This window comes from Nomascus leucogenys, chromosome 5, assembly GCF_006542625.1.
Source record: "Nomascus leucogenys isolate Asia chromosome 5, Asia_NLE_v1, whole genome shotgun sequence".
In the NCBI taxonomy this organism is placed as follows: domain Eukaryota; kingdom Metazoa; phylum Chordata; class Mammalia; order Primates; family Hylobatidae; genus Nomascus; species Nomascus leucogenys.
This window is the reverse complement of record NC_044385.1, coordinates 14,947,221-14,970,992: the sequence shown is the minus strand read 5'-3', so window position 1 is coordinate 14,970,992 and position 23,772 is coordinate 14,947,221. Positions and strand designations below refer to the sequence as shown.

Here is a 23,772-nt window from a genome sequence, read left to right as displayed (position 1 = left end):
CTACCATTAATGGCTCATAGATCATTGTATACAGCAGGTCCTCAAATAACGTTGCTTCGTTCAATGTTGTTTCGGTATAACATTGATGGGAAAAAAATGGATTCCTGGCCAGGACCCCACTGTCAGTGTGGAGTTTGTACATTGTCCTCATGTCTGTGTGGGTTTTTCTCTGAGTTCTCCAGTTTCCTCACACATCCCAAAGGTGTGCACAGTAGGTGCACTGATGTGCGACATGGTCCAGTGTGAGTGAGTGTGAGTGTGGGTGTGAGTGTGTTCTGTGATGGGAGGCATCCTGTCCAGCATAGGTTCCCACTGGGCACCCTGAGCAGCCACGACAGGCTCCAGCCACTGGATACACTGAATTGGAATATATGGGTAAATAATTATCTTTATTTTTTTATTAATCTTTCCTAAATGTATGTATCATTCACATTTATTTCAATGTTTAACATTAAAAGTGTTTTGGTCTTTATTTAGAAGTTTGGTGATGTTTTTGTGACCGGAAATATGCTATGGAATGTAATTCTTGTTTCTATCAATTAGCCCACAGTACAATTTGTTTTATTTGGTTTTGTATTGGTTTTGATTAAAGTCACAGTTTTCAAGGACTTATCCAGGATGTTACGTGAAGACAGACTTGCACTAAGCTGAAGGTTTTATTAAGGCTGAGGTAGCAATTGGTGAACAATGCCCTGGAACAGATGGAGAGCATCCTCTTAGCTCAGGCTAAGAAACAGAAGCACCTAACAAGATACCCCAGTTCACCGACTCATTCATTTACCAAAACCCTACTTGGTTGTTCATGCATTCATCCTTCTAACACTTACTAGTGGTTTGCTATTGAAAAGTTGAATAAGAAACAGTGCCTGCTGTTGAAAAGTTCACTCTGTGACTATTTAGTACAATGGCTCTCAAAAATCACAGGGAGGGGCTAGGCTTCTCTAGTTTAGAAAAGGTCTCAAAGTGATACTGATATAGTTTCCTGCTATCCTGTTTGAGAACAGTTGGTCTAGTAGGGTGCCTGAAACCTCAAAAGATGTTTTGTTTTTAGTTCTACAGATGCATCAGGAATAGAAAGGAATTTCCAGCTTTGGGTTCTGAGTGAAACAATTGCTGATGTTATCATCTGGGAGTTGAGGATATTGAGAGCTATACAGGTAAGGTGCACCTTTCTGACTTCAGTGTCTGGAAAAAAATTACAGGGGACGGAGAATAATGTTTCTTCCAAATGGACCCTCTCTGAACTATTTATTTGACTCTGCTGGGGTCTTAGCCCTTGCATCTGCCTTCTCTAACAACTTGGCCTCAACCCCACAGGCTTAGCTCAAGGTCCTTGTCCTGAAGCTGAACAGGGAAAACTTTAAATCCTTTAGCTGGATTTCCCAGAGGGGCACTGGTACCTTCTTTGCTACTCTGGCTTTGAATATGTGTTCCTATTCGAGAAACTGTGGCTCTGCCTTGTTTTCGGGAGGAGTTGCAGGGTCAACCAGGACTGTACCATACTGGGAATCCCTGCCCTAGAGAAGCTCACGAAGTTCTAAATTCTGGTCATATCCTAGATTGGGTCTCACCTAAACTGTATAAGGGGTCTGAAGTCCAATCATCTGCTTTTTTAAAGCCAGTGAGACTAATTCTCATCCCTGGATTTGAAGTCTAGAATTTTAAGTATCAAAGAACATAGAATTCTTGCCCTGGTCTGACAGAAACAGGTCTGGACTAGAAGGAAGACAGAGTTCAATAAGGACAGGTTATGGGATCATTTCATTTAGTGTCTGCTTTGTGTGACTATGAATCTACTCAAAGTCCAACAGAGTATTAAAATGTCTTTTATCTTAGTCTGCTCAATCTTTGGAGAATATTAATTAATTTGTTCTCATGACACCCTGAAAGGAAGAGCAGGTTTGAATTAGTATGTTTGGGATTATGCATCAGGGTTGACTTGGATACATAGTGTTTAAGCAACGTGACTAATGAGCAAATCTGGGAAAGAATCTCTTTTACATCCTCCTACTCTAACAACTTCTTTGACCAGCAACTTTCGCCTTTCATCAGAATGACAAATCTACAGATTATCAAGGAGATTTCCATGTTGTAAATTCAGAATTAATTTTAATAATATGAAACCAATAACTCGACTGTATATTGTTAATGCCTTGAAAGACATGGGCATTTTGACAGTATGAAGTCTCTGTGCCAGTTTTTAAATTACGAGGCTTCTCTTGATAAATTCAGAGACAGCAGTGACAGTGATTAATTTCCCCCTCCCACAAGCACAGAATGATAGAGTATTTGCTAAATGAAATGACACAAGGCAGTTCATAAAGCTCTAAGCATGATGTTAAGAACTCCAGGAATCCTGGACTCACACTGTGCTTCCGTCTTCTTATTAAGGCTCACTGACTAAGCTTCTGCAGGATGATTTTCAAATCTACTGACATTTATTCACAGCATCATTTCAAGCAGATCTAACTTCATTTGCACCCCAGTCACTCTACAATAACTGTCTAGCTCCACTGGGTTTTGAGTAAAAGACCACCATGGCTTATTTTTACACGGCCAATAACAGTCGGTAAAGGTTGGCTTCTTCTGCAGACTGTTTACAGAAAATTCACTCGATTTTGAAAATGTGACCCAAATCATTATGAGGATAAACCATTAACCACTTACTGGGTACCAAGTCTCCGGTGATTGCTTATTAAAAACGCATCAATAGTGAGGGCATTCAAAATTAGCGCTGGGTACAAGATGTATTTTTCAAAACACTGAAGCCAAACATAGAGTCTTTCGAACCACATTAAATGGGCGACATCTGAAAGAAATATAAAAACCACTTAGAACAACCACCGATCAAAGTATTTTTCTTTAAGTACAGGTAATAGTAAGTAATATTCCCTCCCTTTAATTCAAAAGCTGCTAATACTAGACATGATATACCATTTTTTCCCAGGCAGCAACTGTTAGCTTTGCTTCTATACAGTTCATAAATAATAATATACATATAGTAATATAGGCCAGCATCCCAATTGTTCAAGTCAATTGATTTCTTCATATATAATTTACTGAGACCAATGAATGGGCTGTCACATAGCATCAAGTCATCTTAGAGTAGTAAGGGTGGAAGGTGAAGGATGAAGAGTTGGAAAAAATCCCATATGTCTGTCTCCTTTTAAGCTAGGGTTCACTTCTGTGGCTGAAGCTAGTTTCTGGGCTTTCTTCTCTCTCTTTTTAATCTTTAAACCACAAACAAATCCCTGGGCAATATATGCAAATAAGACACAGCTGACTCCCAAACCCCAGCCACTATGAATCTATTACCTTCTTCTGAGTGTTTACAACAAAGAAAGTACCATAAAGATTGAAGTCTATTCCCATTAAGGGCTAACGTTTTAAGTTAGACCAACCTGGGTTTGCATTCAGTCTCTACCAACCACTAGTGAATGACCTTGAATTATTAGCTTCATCTTTTTGAGCCTTAGTTTTTTGTGTCCTGCCCATCCTCTGAGTCTGCTGAGGGGGAGGAGGAGGTCCTTTCCACCTCCTACTCCTCACAGCAGGAGATGGGGTAATGAGGAATGCATGCTTGCCCATCTGGGGAGCCCGTGCTTCTCTCTCTGGGGAGGAGGAGCAGCTGGTGTGAGCGGTCAGAGCGGTCAGAGCACAAACTTCCTTAGGTCACATTCAGGGGTGGGGAACTGCTTCATCCCTGCCTCTCAGATCTGGAACAAGAGCCAGGACTCTCCGCTGCTTCCCATCTTGAGGAGAGCACAGCAGGTTCAGGCCCAGGGCCTTCGGGTAGGCCCCTCTCATTCCCTGCCCACTCCTCTCTGTCTGTCTGTAATCGGGAGGCTGCAGTGGGCCCCCATCCACCAGCAAATGAACCAGCTCTGCTGTGGGCTTCATGCTCTCCACAGCAAGCCTCAAAGCTTAAAACTGCAAGGTGCAAGGCAACTCCATTACACTTCTGGAATCACAGTCTTCAGCAATTTATAGTGAAAAAAACTATACCCTACAATGACCTAGAGTTAAAAAGAGAGTTATGTAGTTTTTACATTGGGTTGCACAAGAACACTCACAAAAGAGAAAAAGTTCAAGCTGACAAAACAGCCTGTTCCTTCTGGGTCTCTTATCCAGGATTAGCAGACAAATTGTCTGTTTCCAATCAGCTTCAATGGGGCTCTACATGACGGATCTCAGGAAGCACCATAAACACACACACAAACAGAAACTATTTTACTTTCTACTTGATATGTCTCATATTTCTATATAAGAATATATCATCTTTGTAACTCAGAAACGTAACTACTTTCATTTGATTAAAAATATGAAGAGGGACCGGGTGCGGTGGCTCATGCCTGTAATCCCAAAACTTTGGGAGACCAAGGTGGACAGATCACTTGAGGTCAGGAGTTGGAGACCAGCCTGGCCAACATGGCGAAATCCCAACTCTACTAAAAATAAAAGTTAGCCGGGCATGGTGGCGTGTGCCTGTAATCCCAGCTATTCTGGAGGCTGAGGCAGGAGATTCACTTGAACCCAGGAGGCAGAAGTTGCAGTGAGCCGAGATTGTGCCGCTGCACTCCAGCCTGGGTGGCAGAGAGAGACTCCATCTCAGAAAAAAGAAAAAAATATATATGTGTGTGTGTGTATATATATATGTGTGTGTGTGTATATGTATATATATGTGTATATATGTGTGTGTGTGTGTATGTACATATATATATATATATATATGAAGAGAGACTTGGCATTCTGAAATCTTACTTGAAAAGAATTCATTCGAATGGGCTAGGAATGGTGAGGATAGAGTGAAAGTCCTTCAAGATATTGGAAATAAAGTATTATTAGAACAAACACTCCAACCATGAGCTTAATAAATAGAAGAGACAATGAGAAATCATCCAGGTAAAAATAAAAAGAAGTTTTAGCGACAGATGAAACAGGGAGGAAGAGTGGGAGGAGAATAAAGTTCAAAGAGCAAGGATGCTGGGTAGGAATTCAATGTTGAATATTCCTAATGGACAAAGTATAATTTTTTCTGGAGTGGATTTGGAAATGTGTTATTTCATAATGAATGGTTTATACACAATAAAGTCTAGACACATTAGACATTTTACATATAGATTAAAGGATTTTAACATGTTGTGAAAGTATATGGGCTGTCATATAACATCAAGTCATCTTAGAGTAGTAGAGTAGTAAAAAGAAATCTTCAAGACCCCTCCTGCATTCCCTCCCAGCAAATGACTTTGACCCCCACTTTCTAGAGAAAATAAAGTCTATGAGGTACAAATTCCCTCCAACTGCAAATTCATTTATACTCATATCTACTTCTGGCTCCTCCTGAAGCCAAGCTCCACCGATGTCCCGCATCTTATGCTCCTGCCATCTTGGTTCAGTAGCCACTCCCTGCCTCATCACTAGCTCTTTTCCAAGGCCAATGGCAAGATCCCAGTCTTCTCTGTGTGGAAAACTCACCTTCCACCCTGAACCTCCTTCTAGAGCTCACTCTGGCCTTTTCTGTACTTCTCAGCTTCTTGGAAAGCTTGTCAATATCTGATGTTCCCACTTCTGTGTCTCCCACTTACTGGGGACACCTCTGCCCCTGGGTATTTGCAGCTACCCTTGCCCTGACCTGCATGTGGCAGGGCCTCTTGTGACCTCCTGATGGTCAAATAACTGATACTTCTCAGTCTCTCTTACTGGACTTTTCTGAGGTATAAAACATCACTAAATCCTCCCTTCTTTTGAGAACTCGCTCTGCCCTTAGCTTCCCCATCCCACCATCCCCGGCTTGTGCCCAAACCTTTTGCCCTACCCTTCTCCCATTTCCTCTGTTGTCTCCTCTTCCCCTATCCCTGGTCATCTGCTTTCCTTCTCCCCCTATTATTTTTCTTATCTTCTTGAGCTAATGTCTTCAACACCTGTAACTTTAATTATTACTTCCATGCTGATGACACTCAAATCTATAACTCGATATCTTATCTTTCTCCTGGACTTCAGATCTAACTAATCAACTGAATAGCTTCATCTGATGTCCCAAAGGAACTTTCAAATACAACATGTCACAAACGTAACGCTGTCAACCTGTACACACCTTCTCTTCCTCATACATTCCTGCATTCACTCAGCCATGCAGACAATATACCCGGAGTCATCCTAAACCAGCTCTTCTCACTTCTCATAGCTGTACGTTGAAATCACTTCAGGGCAAAGCCGAAAAACACTGTCCTAAATCGTGATTCTCAAACATCAACATGCAAATAAGTCCCTTGTTAAGATGCAGAGTCTGACGCAGTATGTCTGGAATGGAGCCAGACATTCTACATTTCTAATAAACTTCTAGGTGATGCAAATACTCCTGGAACTCAGGGAGTACTTTCAGGAACAGCAGAGCCAGCAGTACCTGCATCCCCTAGGAATGTGTTACAAATGCAAATTCTCAGATTCAATCCTGGACCCACTGAGTCAGAAATTCTGTGGATTGGGCCCTGGGCAAGGCAATCTGTGTTTTGACAAGTCCTACAAATGATTCTGATACATGCTCCAGTTTGAGAGCCAATTTCTGGATGATCTTCCTCTATACATGGAGACTAAAGGACTGAAGGACTAAACTGGGTTGATTCCATGTGCTCGCTCTCTGCATATATATCCCTTCTTTTCTGTCTTCTGTGCTCTTAATCACTTTTGTCTAAAAAATTATAATTATCTTTTATGCATATAAACTGTTTCCTAACCCAGCCAGATGTATACACTCTATTCCAATCCTTCTTATCTGTCTACTTGAGGACTTGTCTCTTGCAGTGATCCCCCATTCTGCTGCATTACTTTGGTTTTTCTTCTCTTTACCGAATCGTTCTCATCAGAAAAAAAAATTGCTATAATATCTTCCATTAAAAATATACCCCAAGCCTGGGCAATATAGGGAGACCCTGTCTCTACAAAAAGTTTAAAAATAAGCTGGACATGGTGGTGCATGCTTGTAGTCCCAACTACTTGGGAGGCTGAAGTGGGAGGATTGCTTGAGCCCGGGAGGTTGAGGCTGTAATAAGCCCTGATTACACCACTGCACCCCAGCCTGGACAACAGAGCATAGACCCTGTCTCAAAAACATGAAAAAAATACCCTCTTTTGGCCTTATATTTTCTTTCAGATGCTGGTTATTTTCCAGGTATTACCCGGAAAATATTTTCATTTTTTAAAAATGTAGCTACACTCATTTTCTCAACAACCTTATCTTCCTTTTCTTTTTAAGTTTACTCCAGTCATCAAAACCTAGTTATAGAGTATATAACTAGGTGTAGAATTCATAGGTTATCAGGTGTGCATATAGCAAGCTTCAGCAGATAATGACAAAGAATTGTCCAAAGGTATTGTGCCAATTTACACTCCCGCAGATGGTACCAGAGAGTTCTTTTCTGTTCCACATCTTCGCCAAAATGTTTTCTCTCTTCTTAATTTTTGCCATGCTGCCGTGTGTAGAGTGGTATCATATTATGGTTTTATTTTACATTTATTTAATGACTCATGCAGACGAGTATCTTTTTACATGTTTACTGGCCATTTGGATACACACTTTTGTGAAGCAGTTCTTCATTCTGTTGCCTGGTTCTTTTTCCTATTGGATTATATGTCTTTTCCCTATTGATTTTTGGGAGTTCTTTATACATGCTAGGTATGAGTCTTTAGCCAGTATATGCATGAAGAAAATCTTCTCCCATTTTATGGTTAGATTTTCACTCTTTTAATAGTATCTTTTATAAAAAAGAAATACATAATTTTAACATGTTACAACTTCTCATTTTTTCCCATTTAGGGCCTTCAGTGCTATTTGTTGTTGTTGTTGTTTTGGTTTTTTTTGTTTTGAGATGAAGTCTTGCTCTGTCGCCCAGGCTGGAGTGCAGTGGCGCAATCTCGGCTCACTGCAAGCTCCGTCTCCTGGGTTCATGCCGTTTTCCTGCCTCAGCCTCCTGAGTGGCTGGGACTACAGGCGCCTGCTACCACGCCTGGCTAATTTTTTTGTATTTTTTAGTAGAGACAGGGTTTCACCGTGTTAGCTATGATAGTCTCTATCTCCTGACCTTGTGATCCGCCTGCCTCGGACTCCCAAAGTGCTGGGTTTACAGTCATGAGCCACTGCGCCTGGCTGGTGCTATGTTTAAGAGAAAAAGATCATGATCACATTCTCCTATGGTTTTCTCTAAGACCTTTATTGCTTTATCTTTCACATTTAGATCAGCAAACTATCCAGCATTGATTATTGTGTATTGTGTAAGACAGGGGCCAAGCCTCATTTTTTTCCATGTTAATATCTGATTGACTGCCACCATTTATTGAAAACGACTTCTATTTCCCCCAGCACTGGAGTGAACCATGATGTTTTATGTGCCTCTATGTGTGCTAGATGCTTCCCTGGAATGACCCTGAGTCTTTCCTGCTTGAGAAATTCCTAATCTGTTTACAGGACCTGGCGTCTCACCTTCTGGACACCTCAGGCCCCTTTGAGCCCCCTGCTTCCAATACAGTCACTACCAGAAGCTGCCAGGAGCAGGGCCTTTGAAGCATCATTCTGGTAGGAGGAGGATTTACCACTGACAGTGTTTAGCATTCTCAGTACATGGTAACAGTAAAAAGGGGTAACTTTTAATTGGTATTTTTATTGTTTTAAAATTCTTTATAAGCCGTGCACCCCCTTGCTGCCTGCTCCTGGGCAGACCCCACCACTTCCTTACCTTCGGTGCTCTACTGAAGTCCCATGTATGGAATACCCATTAGGTGTCTGCCAGACATTGAGCCAGGTGCTCTGTATATACAGGTCTAGCATCCCAAATCCAAAAACCTGGAATCTGAAATGCTCCAAAATCCAAAGCTTTTTGAGCACTGACATGACACCTAAAGAAATGCTCATACGCCACAATCCAAAAGAAACCATAATCAGAAATATGGTCCCAAGCATTTTAAATAAGAGGTACTCAACCTGTATTACTTCTAGCTTCAAAGCAAAGAATGTTATTCCTTCATGCCATCACTGTACCCTGTGAATTCTATAATTTTAGTAGGTGCCACATCATAGAGTAATTATTCACTTAAAAACGAATCTTCCCACTAGATTCTGAATTTGTTAAGGGTAGGTACTATGTACCTACTAGAATGTCTGCCAGAGAGTTGGGGTTTGGTAAATGTTTATTATCTTATCATTTTTAGTGGTTGAGGGAATTCTGGATAATTACATTTAACAGAGGGTTTGGGGGAAAAAAGCAGTCTTTTTGAAGTACTTTTCTGATTACAAAATAAAAAAAGTAACTGTAGTGTATTAAACAACATTTCCTATTTTAATCTCTCATAAAGTACAATCAGTTATAGTTAAGTTTCTTTCTGTACAAAATTACTTTTTCTGATTTCTCAGTTTATAAGAGATCAACAGTGTCAGATTGAGGCCATCACATCAAATGCAGTTCAGCCTGCCTATAAAAATACATTTACAGAGTTCTATCAACATTTGTCACCAATTCAGAGAGACATGACAACCTTAGCTAGATTCCTGCAAAAAAAATGTAAATAAAGAGAAATATAAGCCAATCTCTTCCCAGTGCTATTAGAAAAACATATGAATTAAAGGAAACGTTTGAGTGGCTGGGTCATCACTGTAGAATAGCCTGGGCACCATTTGGATGGGGGAGTAAGAACCAGATTTTCAAAACCTTGTCACATTTACTTTTAGAAAATGACATTTTCCAGTGAGTGGAGATAGATTGATTTGAGTGGAGGGACATAATCCCATTACAGTCTACAAGAATTTACCACAGGTCATGGTAACAAAAGTAGGTTTTTCATAAGAATTTCAGTTTACTCATCTCAGAAACACATAAAACAATGAATTTCAAATAAAAGAGACAACACCGATAAGCTCTGAATTCACTATCCATGCCTTTCCAAATATTGGAGAGTGAAATACTTATTCAGTGAGATTCTAACCATCTGAACTACCTGGGGAGGGTGTGTGTGTGAGCATGTGAAACAATGGTTGACCCCTGAACAATGGGGAGGTTAGAGACGCCAACGCTTGCACAGTCAAAAGTGCGAATTTAACTTTGACTCCCCCAAAACTTAACTACCATTAGTCTAATGTTGATCAGAAGCCTCACTGGTAACATAAACAGATGATTAACACATATTTAATCTGTTATATGTATTATATACTGTATTCTTATAATTAAGCATGCTAGAGAAAATAAGATGTTATTAAGAAAATCGTAAGAAAGAGAAAATATATTTCCCGTTCATTCAGTGGAAGTGGACCACCATAAAGGTCTTCATCCTCATCATCTTCACGTTGAGTAGGCTGAGGAGGAGGAGGAGGAAGAGGAGGGGTTGGTCCTGCTGGCTCAGGGGTGGCAGAGGTGAAAAGGTGGAGGAAGTGGAAGGGAAGGCAGGAGAGACAGGAGCACTAGGTATAACTTTTACTGAAAAAAAAAAAAATCTATGTGTAAGTGGACCACACAGTTCAGACTTGTGTTGTTCAAGGTCAACTGTATATCATAGACACAACTTTAAGGCAAGTGACTAAAACATTTAATCTTTAGGAAGACTTGGACTGTAAGTACCATTCTGCTGTCTGACATTAGAACAGCATTTTGTTGGCAGGCCCTGCATTCTATATGGCCACAATTACACATATGGAGATGGGCTGAGGCCAGGGATCTTTAAGAGGTGATAATTAGTCTCTACTTAGAAGCAAAGCAAGATGATAGCTATAAAGGAGCTCTACGTTGGACTTTCGAAGGGATAAAATATTCTGGGGAACTGGAAACCAGTTAATTCATAAGTTACAAAACCTTTACTATTAGTCTTATAGGAACAGGAGAGTCACAGAAAAAGACTGAGTTAGAAACCAGGTTGAACTGCATAATTCAGCTCTAGTTTACTGCCCACAGTACTTCAAAGGAATGAAAGTGACAGCTGCTGACATCTAAATGTCATATAAAAACTACCACTGCTTTCCATGGATTAATTCTGCATCTCTAGATGAGAGGACAGCAAATGTGTTTACACTATGAGCATACACCAGCAAGCGGAAATGAAATAAAACATTTCAGGTAAAGATTCATCCCAAGGCACGGTTTTCCTGGTGGGTGTTGAGTACAACATCTAGTCAAAGCAGAGATGGGAAAAGGTGAGGAAACAAGTTAAAATAAATATCAAGAAATGACAGAGAAGAGAACAAATCCCAGGGATCACCAAGCCCAAACTTTTGACTTCAGGTTCCGTTAACACTGCATATTGACAGGATATTAATTTCACTTTTTTTTTTCTTTCTTTCTTTCTTTTTTTTTTTTTTTTTTTTTTTTGAGATGGAGTCTCACTCTGTTGCCCAGGCTGGAGTCCAGTGGCAGGATCTTGGCTCACTGCAACCTCTGCCTCCCAAGTAGCTGGGATTACATGAGCGTGCTACTACGCCAGGCTAATTTTTTGTATTTTTAGGAGAGATTGTGTTTCACCATGTTGGCCAGGCTGGCCTTGAACTCCTGACCTCAAGTGATCCACCAACCTCGGCCTCCCAAAATGCTGGGATTACAGGCCTGAGCCACCACGCCTGGCCTTAATTTCACTTTAATTCTTACTTATCTTAGAATGCTTCTACCAATCTCAGCAATTTATTCTAATGACACACTTCAATCTCTAGATGAGGAAAACATTTAACAGATAAATGAAACTCATACTGAATGTTTATAGTTGGAAGTAGAAAGGGACACATTGAAAGATGAATAATAATGTAAGAAGAAGCTAAAACAAAAGTGTAAGTCCAGAATTCTGATTCCTCAAAGATTAAACTTACTCCTTTCACATACAACAACCATGAAAAGCTAGAAAAAGGAGGGCTTGTGCATGCAGCAGCATAGCAAATGTGCTCCCTGCATCCCCAGATTGTGTTAGGGTTCACACAAAGTCAAGTCAAAAAGAAAATCTTCGCAATGATATTTTGTAACTGCCTTTCTGTAATGTCTCAAATATGCAAAGAGACCATAAAAAAAACAATACTTTAGCATGATTATTTCTCTTTTCTCTGGAATATTAGGACCTTGAGAAAAAGAATGCAAACTAATTATACCATTTACAAGTTTATATATAACTCATTACAATTAAAAGCTTTAAATTTTCTTAAAGGGTTTCAGGTTATGTTTTGTTTAGACTCTTTATGCTACTAAAATAAGTTCTTCTCCATAATTAAAAGTTAATAAAAAGCCTCAGGATGTTTTCAGCTTTAGAAAGACAATCTTCACAAATACAAACCTTGAATTAGGATTTAAGCTGCAAGGATACAGGGCTTCCTGCTGTATAAGGGCCAGACGCATTTCAATGGGGATGCAGCTTGAATCAACTATCCCTGGTGTCACCCCTGAGGCATCTAAGGCAGAAAGACTCTGCCAAGTGGAATGAACACATCTGCGCTGTTATCATCCCCTTATTATAGACAATTGCTTTTTTCTGTAAGCTTTTCTCACTCTCATCTGTCTTCCTGGGTCAAACCTCAGCTACCATCAAGTTCTTAGCACTAACATGTACACATGTTGTTTAGAAATAGGCTTCATTTACAAAACCAGTAGCATGAATGGAGGGTAAAGGAAGTCACATCATCCTTGCTGCTCAAAGCCCTTGATCTCCGTTTAGGATGAACCCATAGTCCGTCATTTTTTCTTTTTCAAGTAAGCGAATTCAGGGCTGCCCATGGCCCAGTCCCATGCCTGCAATCCTCTTCCTCCACTTATCCTTAGGCCTCTCTCTCTCTCTATATATATATATATTTTTTTCCACTCCATTTCCTTTACTTAGGCCTCAATTTAAATATCACTTCCTCAAGGAGCCCTTCCTTTCCCCTCAGATCTAAATTAAGACTCCCTTGCACTCCCTCCCAACCCCCTATGTGTTTCTTTCATTGTACTTTCTTCCATGGGATGAATGACCATTTCTCCAGAGGGCTGCAGCTGCAGCCAGCGGGGCCAGGGCCGTCCTTCTCAGTCAGTCAGCATTCAGACTTTGTCCATAGTGGCCACTCAGGAAATCTCAGGTAATTCACCTGATTAACTGATGGATTAATAACTTAATTAAGAAGATGCCTAGTAGAACAAAGTCTGAGGAGAAGCTGATGCTTCCCCACAGTGGGTACTGCTTCTTTTGGAGGGTACTGGGTTTGCTTCTGGCCAAAGCATTTCATTTTCTCAGAATATCTGCTCTCCAGGTCCCCAGCATCCTACACAGTCCCAGCAACACAATAATATATTTTGAATGAATTGATAAACATTATCAGGTTCAACATCATGGTAAATTTCTCAAAGAAATACAAGGTAGGGAAGAGCAACGTGAGAGAATCAGAATATTAAAGTTTATGTTGTTCAAGGAATAAAAACTTTCATTTGTTTAATTAGTAGGTTTTTACTTTGGCATCATGCTTAGAAAATTCTTTTTCTCTTCCTCAACCAAGATGATATAACGTGACCTACATTTTCTTGCAGTGCTATTCTGGTTTCTTTCTTCTTCCTTCATTTTAAAAAACATTTAAAATTTTTAATACATCTGGAAATTCATTTGATACAAAGTCTTACTCCAATTTTTTTAATGTTCATTTCCCCAAAACCACCCCATTGATTTTTTTTTTCATTAGTTCAGTGGGAATAAAAATGTGTCCTTCACATTTCCTCAAAAAGCAGGAGAAACTCGGCAGAATTAGTGTGAAATGTGCCTTCTCTTCTTGACAGAAAGGCCCTCAATTAATACCAAACCATAATAATAATAAACCATAATAATAAAACTGAAAAAGCGAATGGAACCACTTGTACCTTTTTCACATGAAAAAGGTTAGATCAACATTTTTACATAAAGAGGGCTAGGAGAGAATTCCAAATGCTCTCACTGTGGCCACAGGATAGACAGAGCTTCTCGTTAGAATAACCATCTTGCCAAGAGCAAGGACGACGTGCTTACTTTTGCATCCTCAGTGCCCAGAACAGTGTCTAGGACACAGCAGGTGCCCAATAAATGTCCAATTCAGAAGAAATCCTCCCTCAGGTAAAGTGTAATTTGTATGTTATTTAAATTACAAGGTTACTTAAAAACACCCTTTCTATTTTCTCCATGGCCTATCCATATATCATCCTATCATAGACAGCTATGATGGTTAAGCTACTTCTGCTAAGATTCCAGCAGACCTACTTTAGGGAGACTGAGTCAGGGCTCACCACAGTGGCCACACCGACTGCAGCTGAGAACTAACATCATTCCTCAAAATGCTCTCTTTAGCCTTTCCCATGTTGGTTGTGCTAATAGCCCAAAGCCACTGTAGGACCATTGTGCATATATTGCACGCTGCATATTAAAACTTCCTGATTTTTAGTATTAGTTGTTTAAGTATCCCTCCCACTACTGACCATTCATTTTAGCTCCATATTGCATTAGGTTTATCAGCAGTTTAAGAGAATCCTAATGAGTCTTGGATAAACACCCTGTGGCTTGCTGGAGAGCTGGAATCTGAGGCTGGCAGCTAACAATTGAGCTCTGTCCCAAGTCCCGTCTTTCTATCTTTTTTTTTTTTTCTTTTTTTTTTTTGAGACAAAGTCTCACTCTTGTTGCCCAGGCTGGAGTGCAATGGCACAGTCTCTGCTCACTGCAACCTCCGCCTCCCGGGTTCAAGTGATTCTCCTGCCTCAGCTTCCTGAGTAGCTGGGATTACAGGCACCTGCCACCATGCCCGGCTAATTTTTGCATTTTTAGTAGAGATGGGGTACAGGCGTGAGCCACTGCGCCCGGCCTAGTCCTGTCTTTCTTAATGCTAGCCCAGTTTGGCCTGAGCTTCTCCAGACCTCCCTCTGCCTCCCTCTGCTGCAAGCAGAGGTAACTGATTTCCACTTTTCTTTTTCCTCCCGCTGCAGTGTAACTTGGCTTCACTGCCAAACCCCTGCGGCACCTCCAGCCTTGTGGAGACTGACGCAGGAAGATAAGTTTCCCAGTGGACTAGAGGAGATCAGCCAGAGTATGAGAGTGCCTGGCAGGGAGGAAGGGAAAATGAGGGGAAGGGAAGGTGCAGGAAAATAATAGCAACAGAGAGAATAATGAATAAAGCAGGCTTCCAACTGACAGGCTGGTTTCTAAAAACTCAGCTCGAAGTCATTTATTTGGCATTTGAAATGCACTTTCCCACACCAGTATCATAGCACATGATGACTATGTTACTTTGCTAGTACTAGGTCAGTTTATGCTTCAAATTATTTTAGTAATTTTGAGTTAAAAACACTTTGGAGAGTTTTCCAAGTCTCTAACTACTTCCTGAAGTATCCCCACGTCTTTCTTATGTGGGGAAAAAGGCGAGGTAAGGAATACATCCTTCCTCCTCTAGCCACAGCAAAGAAAGCCTCTTCCCAAAGACCCCCGCATAATTTTATGTTCCAAAATCAGACAATGCCTCTCATGCCATATTCCTTTAACTAGCACTAGATACATTTGAAAGCATTTTTACATATATTATTGAGTTTCACTTAATTACTGAGCAAATTCTGTGAAATAAGGCATTCAGATGGCACTATGGCACTATTGATGAAAATTTCAAAACTGTATGTATGACACGTACATCCAGATTATAAAGGGCCACCAACTGCCTAGCACAATGGGTGAAACAAGGCACAAAGTCAGATGAAAATGATGAGACTTCAGAACCCCGGGAAGAGGAGGATGATGTACTTAGGGAGCGCTTTCTGTCTGCCAATGACTATGCTAAAGGTGCTACATTTCTTCTTGGATTGATTTTATATTTAATGTAGGAATTCCCAATTATAGAAGACAAAACTGAATCACAATGGCGAAGCACACTTAATATGTGACAGAACCAGGGTTTGAGCCCACCCAGTCTTGTCCAAGGCTGGGCCCTAACATTATAATTATCTCCTAAACTTCCCAAAAGCTTTCTGCAGAGAAAAAACTAGTCACATACAAAAGACGAAGAGTCAAAAAACCTCAGACTTTTTAGCAGCAGCAGTGGATGCTGGAAGACAATGGAATAATGCTTACACCCTGGCAGGCTACACACTACAAACTATCTGAAGTATGAAGTAGAATAAAACACTTTGAGCAGAGGAGGTCTCGAAAGTTTCTTCTCATGTGCCTCTTCTCAGGAGCGACTGAGGACAAGCTTCACTCCAAAAAGGGGAGGAAACAACAAACAGAAATTTGCAGCAGGTTCCAGGAGGGAGTCAGGGAGGGAGGACGGAGCTAATAGATTATCTGACAGATTCGTCTGTGTGGAAAGTTGGAATGAGAAATATACTACATAGCTATTGGAATGGTGAGCAAATACAAAAACAAACATTTGAATAAGAAATATAATCAAGGTCTATACTAGTGGTCTCAGAGGTGAACAACATGTAGACTTAAGAGTTAAAAAAGAGCCTGAGTAGAAGTTCAACAAAAATATTAAAACTATATTAGGAGAAGGAGGAATGTGAAAATGCTAATGCAGAAGGGAAGATAAGAGAGATAAATTCTTATCTTTTATAATGCAAAGTCAGTAGATAAACAAATCTAAAATACCAAGAAGTAGCAGAACATGCACACGATCATTATTTAGAAGAATACCAGAAGAGATACCTAAAGAGCAGAAAGCATTTTTTTTCCGTACAGGGAAAATCAGAAATGGGGCAGGAGGGTGGAGTTGACAGGAGTCTGCTGCTTTTCATTACAACTTGTTCTATTTGATTTTTAATACTATGTATTATTTTGATGTAAGTGAAAAATACAGTATAAAAAGCAAGAGCTCTCAGAATCATGTGAATCACATAGAAACTAGTCTATCTGTAAACTGACAGACAAGATTTGCTAAAATGTAAAGTAAATCTCATATAAGAATTGCAAATTTGGGACCCATTAGTGAATGTTTTGTAGTAGTGGATTTTTTTTTTAATTACAATTTAAATAGATGTTTAATTGATGTGTTTTTTTGTTTTGTTTTGTTTTATTTTTTGAGAGGGAGTCTTGCTCTGTCACCCAGGCTGGAGTACAGTGGTGTGGTCTCGGCTCACTGCAACCTCTGCTTCCCGGGTTCAAGCGATTCTCCTGCCTCAGCCTCCAGAGTAGCTGGGACTACAGGTGTGCAACACCACGTCGAGCTAAATTTTGTATTTTTTTTTAGTAGAGACAGGGTTTCACCGTGTTAGCCAGGATGGTCTCGATCTCCTGACCTCATGGTTCACCCACCTCAGCCTCCCAAAGTGCTGGGATTAAAGGTGTGGGCCACCGTGCCCGGCCTATGTGTTTTATAATGTATATTATCTTTTTAAATTTATTCTAATGCATCCAAAAAGTATAGCTTAAGCTTTTCAGTACTGTACAGGGGTACATGTGAATCCTCCAAACTACCCTTTACTACAAGAGGCTTTGTATGCCCTTATCAGCCTATAGAAAACCTTCCTTTAGTGAATTTACAAAGCATTAATCATTAATTTTCTCCTCCAGTGTTTATTGACTATCTGCCATGCACCAGATATCAACACAACATTTAATTATATAATTCCATATATTTTCCATTTTATAGGCATATCAATAAATTGGAAAGGTTTAAGCAATGATACATGAAATTAATTGTAAGCTCCTCACTTAGGATATCAGCCTTCTACTTCTTTCTTTTTACTTTGTTTTTTAAGAGAAAGAGTCTCAGCTGGGCACGGTGGCTCACACCCGTAATCCCAGCACTTTGGGAGGCCGAGGCAGGCAGATCACTTAAGACCAGGATTTCGAGACCAGCCTGGCCAACATAGTGAAACCCTGTCTCTACAAAAATGAGCAGGGTGTAGTAGCACACGCCTGTAATTCCAGCTAGTAGGGCAGCTGAGGCATGAGAACTGCCTGAACCCAGAGGGTGGAAGTTGCGTGAGCTGGGATCGAGCCACTGCATTCCAGCCTGGGCAACGGAGTGAGACTCCGTCTCAAAAAAAAAAAAAAAAAAAAAAAGAGAGAAAGAAACTCATTATGTGGCTCCAGCTAAAGTGCAGGAGTGCAGTGGCTATTCAATAGGCGCTATCATAGTGCACTACAGCCTCTAACTCCTGGGCTCAAGCGATCTTCCTGCCTCAGCCTCCCAAATAGCTGGGACTACAGGCGCATACCATCATGCCCAGCTACTGTTTCTTGGTCTTTCCTGCAGGGCAGAACCTAGTGTCACGGCCCGCATTACTGTACGTGTGTAGCAGTCACAATTCTTCTGCAGTGACACAGTCATAGGCTTATTTACCAGATTATAAGCTTTTTGATGACGGGAACTACATCTTAGTCACTCCTACGTCACTGGTTCACAGGGCTTGGCATCTCGTAGGAACTCAATCATTATTTTCTGAATGAGTGAATAGTATATCCGTAAGCATTTTCTACGTGAACAAACAAGTAAATAAATGAATCTCAATACCGTACTTATTCCTTGTCTCAATCTCTTTTAACTCCATTGTAACCCATTTTTATGGTAAGAGTACAGTCATCAAATCAGGTCACAATTTTTAATTCTTAAAAGCCAAGAATCATAATATTATGGAAACATTACTTTGGAGGACCATGTGAAATGTGACTCAACCCCAATATTTGCTTTTTGAAATAATTCCTTTGGAAAGTTTTAAGATAAAACGAATTTTCAATTGGGTCCAACTTTGTTCTTCTTTATGACTGGGATCAATCAATAAAGTCATTTGTCTGGAATGATTATCATAATTCAGGAAAATTAATTTGCTTTATTTTCTAAAAATATGAGTGCTCCTTTAACATTTAGTCTCCAAAACTCCAAGTTAGAATAATATGCTGTTGCCTATAGTGCTGTCTTCATGTTCAGCATGATTAACTTAGATTGGTGGGAAATATGGCAATTTTTTAAAGGAGCAACTTCACACATACACATTAATATAACTCGGTTGTGTTCACATGACCATCATGATTCATCTGATGCTGAACTGTACTGTAAGTGATAGAATTTTATTCTCCTAATTCAAATACTGGTGAAACAGCATATCAAGGTTGGGAGGAGATAATATTTACTTTCAATAAATTAGTCTCAAAGGTAAAGAAATAAATTGACTAAAAAAGATATGTTTCAACGTGCAGTCTTCAACTTCAGTTATAATATCCATTTCCATTTATCATAGTCTGAATTTTATACCAACATTATTTGGTATCTCCACATTCTACCAAGTAGAAGTACCTACTCAAAGTATGCAGAAAGGAAAGTAAGCCAAAAGGAAGTATATGCACCAAGTTTAAAGTTTGTTCCAGCGACTACAGAGTGATGATGGTTACATTAAATGCAGTTCAGCATTTGTGAGCCTCCCTCTCTACACCAAGCACTGCCGTGAGCACTGGAGGAGGAGTATGTGCTAGCAGACATGGAGCTCAGTCTACCTTAGGCACCAGTGGTTAAAAGTGCTTATGGAAGGGAGGCTCAGGGAGCAGTGGGGAATCTAGTCAGGTTTAGGTGGTCGGGACAAGACTTCTCCGGAGGGGCTGATTTTAAACAGACCTGGGCTGGGCGTGGTGGCTCATGCTTGTAATCCCAGCACTTTGGGAGACCGAGGCGAACGGATCACTTGAGGTCAGGAGTTCAAGACCAGCCTGGCCAACATGGTGAAATCCTAGCTCTACTAAAAATACAAAAATTAGCCGGGTGTGGTGGCGGGCACCTGTAATCCCAGCTACTCAGGAGGCTGAGGCAGAAGAATCACTTGAACCCAGGAGGAGGAAGTTGCAGCGAGCCGAGATTGTGCCACTGCACTCCAGCCTGGGTGACAGAGTGACACTCAGTCTCAAAAAAAAAAAACAAAAAACTGCAGAGACTTGAAGCATGAGCAGCCTGGTGTCAGTCTAGTGAAGCTGGAGGAATGGCATCCTTAGTCAAGGGAGGAGCAAGGAGAGCAGAGGGAGAGAGTGTGGTGTGTTTGAGAAGCCACAAGAATGCCTAGAATCGACTGTGGCAAGTCTCTATCAAATCAGGGAAGAAAGCCTGGTAGTGTTAGCATGAGAAGATGGCATGTCAGACTTTACAGGACCTACTGTGATTGTAGCCTTATGGCTCCTCTGGGTAGTGATGATTGCAAAAATAGCCTGAGAGCCACATTCAGGCTGTACATGATTGCCCACCCAGAATGAGAGCAACGTGGGTAGTGAAATGACTTGGGCTCTAGTCACTCACTGGCCACAAAATCGGTGGGACCCAAGTTATGTTTCTGTCCCTAGGCTTCAGTTTCCATCTATGTAAAATGGTGGGATAGGATTATATAATAAACTCTAAGACAGGGGCAGCACATATGCCTTATCTTAGTGCTCCAGTTGATTAGAAATGTCTGCCGCCAGCCCAGTTCTAGGACTCTGTTCTCGGTTAGTGATGTCTGCCCTGGAACCACTGTGTCCCAGCAGTGGGCTACACGCTAGCTAGTCCTGCTCTGCCCTGCCTTCTTTCCCAGTGACAATATTCTGTGCTCCTATGAGAAAGAAGATGTGAGCATCACTTTCACATGAAAAGCTGTGTGCCTGGCCTGAGTTTCCTGTACATGTTTTGTTGCTGGTGGAAAAAAATGAAGAGTCAAAGCCAAAGAGGCAGAAGTCCAGGAAGAAGAGGCAAGGAAATTCAGGACACAAATGGCACCAGAATGGGTAAGTGGGCTTAAATCATTTTTAAATTTTGCGTCTGCGGGTTTTCCTTCTAATACACCTAATTTTGAAATGGAATCTGTTTTTCGTCATGTACCTAATTTGTCTAACCAGTGACTCCCAGCTAGATTTCAGCCTGCTTATAAATAGCTAGTGTAGGTAAGTGAGAAACTTCCACAGAGCCTCTGCCTGACACTGTGTAAGCAAGTGTGGACCCCTCCCAGCCTACGCCTATGGGATACACAGGGACTCAGTGCACCCACTCACTCGCCCTCCAAGAAGGGAAGTCAGACACACAAACACGCTCACTTTACTTGTTCTTGAATCTTGTACTAAAAAGAGCCATGTAGGCTTGAAATAGCTGAATGATTTTAATTTAAATGGGGCTGTCTTAGATACAGGGGAGAAAACGAAAAACAAAACAAAACAAAAAAAACAAAAAACAGAAACCGAATTGTTAATAGCCCACTCCTGTCTTTCATTGTTGAATTCTACACTCTGAGCTGCCACACACTAAGGGAAGCCCAAGTCTAATCTGTCTCATTTTCCTTTCCTTCAGCTTCACATGTTCTTTTTACCCACCGCAAGGTATTTAAATATGTACGTTTAACATGGGCATGGGCATAGTTTAAGAATAGGTATAGGGAAAGGCACAGGTATAGGTGCAGGTAAAGGTAAAAGTATAGGTATCATCATTGGTACAGGGAAGGTTATAGATAAAAATAAAGGTATAGGTAGAGATAAAGGTAAAGGTATAGATACAGGTACAGGTAAAGATTAGGTATAGGTAAAGATAAAGATATATAGAAGTAAAAGTAAAGGTATAGAAGTAAGTACTGGTATGGGTATAGGCAAATGTGTAGGTTACAGACAGGTAAAGGTATAGATACAGACAAAAGTAAAAATATAAGGAAATGTATAGGTAAAGGTATTGGTACAGGTACAGGTACAGATATAAATATAGATATAGATATGCAGTTAAAGCTTCTTACTTCAAATCTCCATCAACTAACTTACCAATAATGTCAAAATAACAAACCCCAAAACACTCCACTAATTTCACCAACACTTAGTCTTTCTAGAGGTTTTTGAATGAAAGGGAAATATAACCTGAAGGCTGCAGAAGTTCTATAGAAACTGGTCTTTTTCATCAGAGTCCTCCATGTATCCACAGGCAGTCACCTGTTGGGGTAGGGACTTTCCTCTACAAGTGGACTAAAATATACAAACCATTATAGATGGAACCTTCTCTGAGTCTATCTTCTTTCAGTTTTTCTAATACTGATAATAATTTGCATTTAAGTAGCACATGAAATTGTACAGAACATTTAAAACTATGCAGCTCCATCCTTATGCTGCTCCTGATTCTGTAGGTGGAAGAGTAAGTCTCCAAGGGGAGAGAAGTCTGAGTTACCCTCCCTGCACTTCTAAACCCCAGCAGCCCAGCGAGGCCATCTGTCTCCACTGAACAAGCCAGTTTTTCTACTTGGGCTGTTTCTAACTAAGGCGGCTCCTTGTGCCCACCCAGAGATGCTCCTTTTGGAAGCACTCTCTATTCTGGACAGCATCTTCAGTGACTCTTGCATATTTAAAAATTTTAAAAATTATTTTCCCCCTTTTCCTTTTGTCATACCAGTCTACTGAAGTTGCTGGTGACAGATTTGGTTGAGTTCAGTACTTTAAGTCCACAAACCTTGATGCCCCTCACCGATCTTTATGCCTGGACATATAGACAATTAGATAACTTGCTAACAACTGAGAAGTTACATAGGCTAAACAGCTCTGTGCAGAATCAGCAGCATTAGACAGCAGTTATAATCTGTGAGCAATAACTTTGATGGGTCTAAAACTGTGGATAAATCAGTCTTCTTCCAGCCATTCAAGCACAGAACACAGAATTACAGAGCAAGGAAAGATCTAGCAGAAAAATTTCTAGAAAACTTCTTATCTAGAAGAAATCTATTTCTTCTCTAAGGCTCTGAAATGGTTGTGATTACCAGGCTATTACATGATCATAGCCAGAGACACCCATGGAAACTGCTAAGTCAACCAAGTGTAGATACAGGTGTATGCCTAGATGAACAAAGCAAGCTAAAGAAAATGCAAGCGTTCAGGAGTGCTTAAAGTTATTGGTCAGGCCCTGCTCCATCCCCACCATTTCATGAAGGATGGGAGCATGGTCAAGGGATGCTCTTCTTAGGCCCCAGTCAGTTTTTGTGGGAACAGCATAATCTTCAAGTGTGAATGATATTATTTTTCCACAAAACCAATAGCCAATTAATATTTGTATAAAACATTCTTCGGATTCACCTGGCTTTAACTTGGTTGGCTAGAATATCTGGGAACAAATACCATATACTCCAAGGTACACGTTTTTTCTTTTTTATTGCGGTAAAATACACATAATGTACCATCTACCATTTTCAAGTGTACAGTTCTGTGGCATTAAGTACATTCAGACTGTTGCACATGCTCTCCGGTTTAATGTATACCTATCCCTCCTTTTTTGTTTTTGTTTTTTTTAAATGAGGGATATATTACTAACCTCTCACTTCCCGTTGATGATACTCTTTGTTTTTGAGAATGGGGTGTGAAATCCACATCCAGGGATGATGCTTGCGGAGCTGAGGGAGCAGGTAATGTGTTACAAACCCCACGGCTCCAGCCAAGGCAAACAGCACGATGCTGAGAAATGGCTGCAATAAAAATGGGCAGAATCTCATTACTTAGCCGAGAGGATGGGTTGCCCATGAATAATACATAACATCACTGTCCTTCCACTTTTTCCTCTTAACGGATAGCCAGACTCAGTTCTTGTTTCAGGCCTCTGAAAATGTCTTCTCTATACCATGAAATTGGTTCATGTGTTGGAAACCACTAGGAGGGTGAGGGAGAACTCGCCTATGGAAGTACAGAGGCCAACAGAATTATGCCCCTTGGAATACATTTTTAAAATTTTCCAATGAGGGGGTGAAGAATAACCCATGCAGCTCACAGACATTTCCTCATGAAAAGGGGAGTTCATGGATGGACAATATTTTTGTATAGAGAAAGCAACTGACTGGAAGGACCACAGCCAGGAATCCCATCTGGAGCTCCCCACTTTGTTTT

General features: G+C 40.6%; 1 protein-coding gene across 2 annotated transcripts in view; it reads right to left on the bottom strand.

Moving 5' to 3' along the window:
• The window catches only part of PCNX2 (pecanex 2), a 307,465-nt gene that overhangs the window by 161,453 nt on the left and 122,240 nt on the right, over nucleotides 1-23,772 (bottom strand). For both annotated transcript variants that reach the window (XM_003267270.4, XM_030812668.1), the window contains exons 19-20: nucleotides 23,207-23,357; nucleotides 2,668-2,809 (exon numbers count right to left, since the gene is read on the bottom strand). In XM_003267270.4, coding sequence (XP_003267318.2) covers nucleotides 2,668-2,809; nucleotides 23,207-23,357 — 293 coding nt within the window. The remainder of the gene's footprint in view (nucleotides 1-2,667; nucleotides 2,810-23,206; nucleotides 23,358-23,772) is intronic.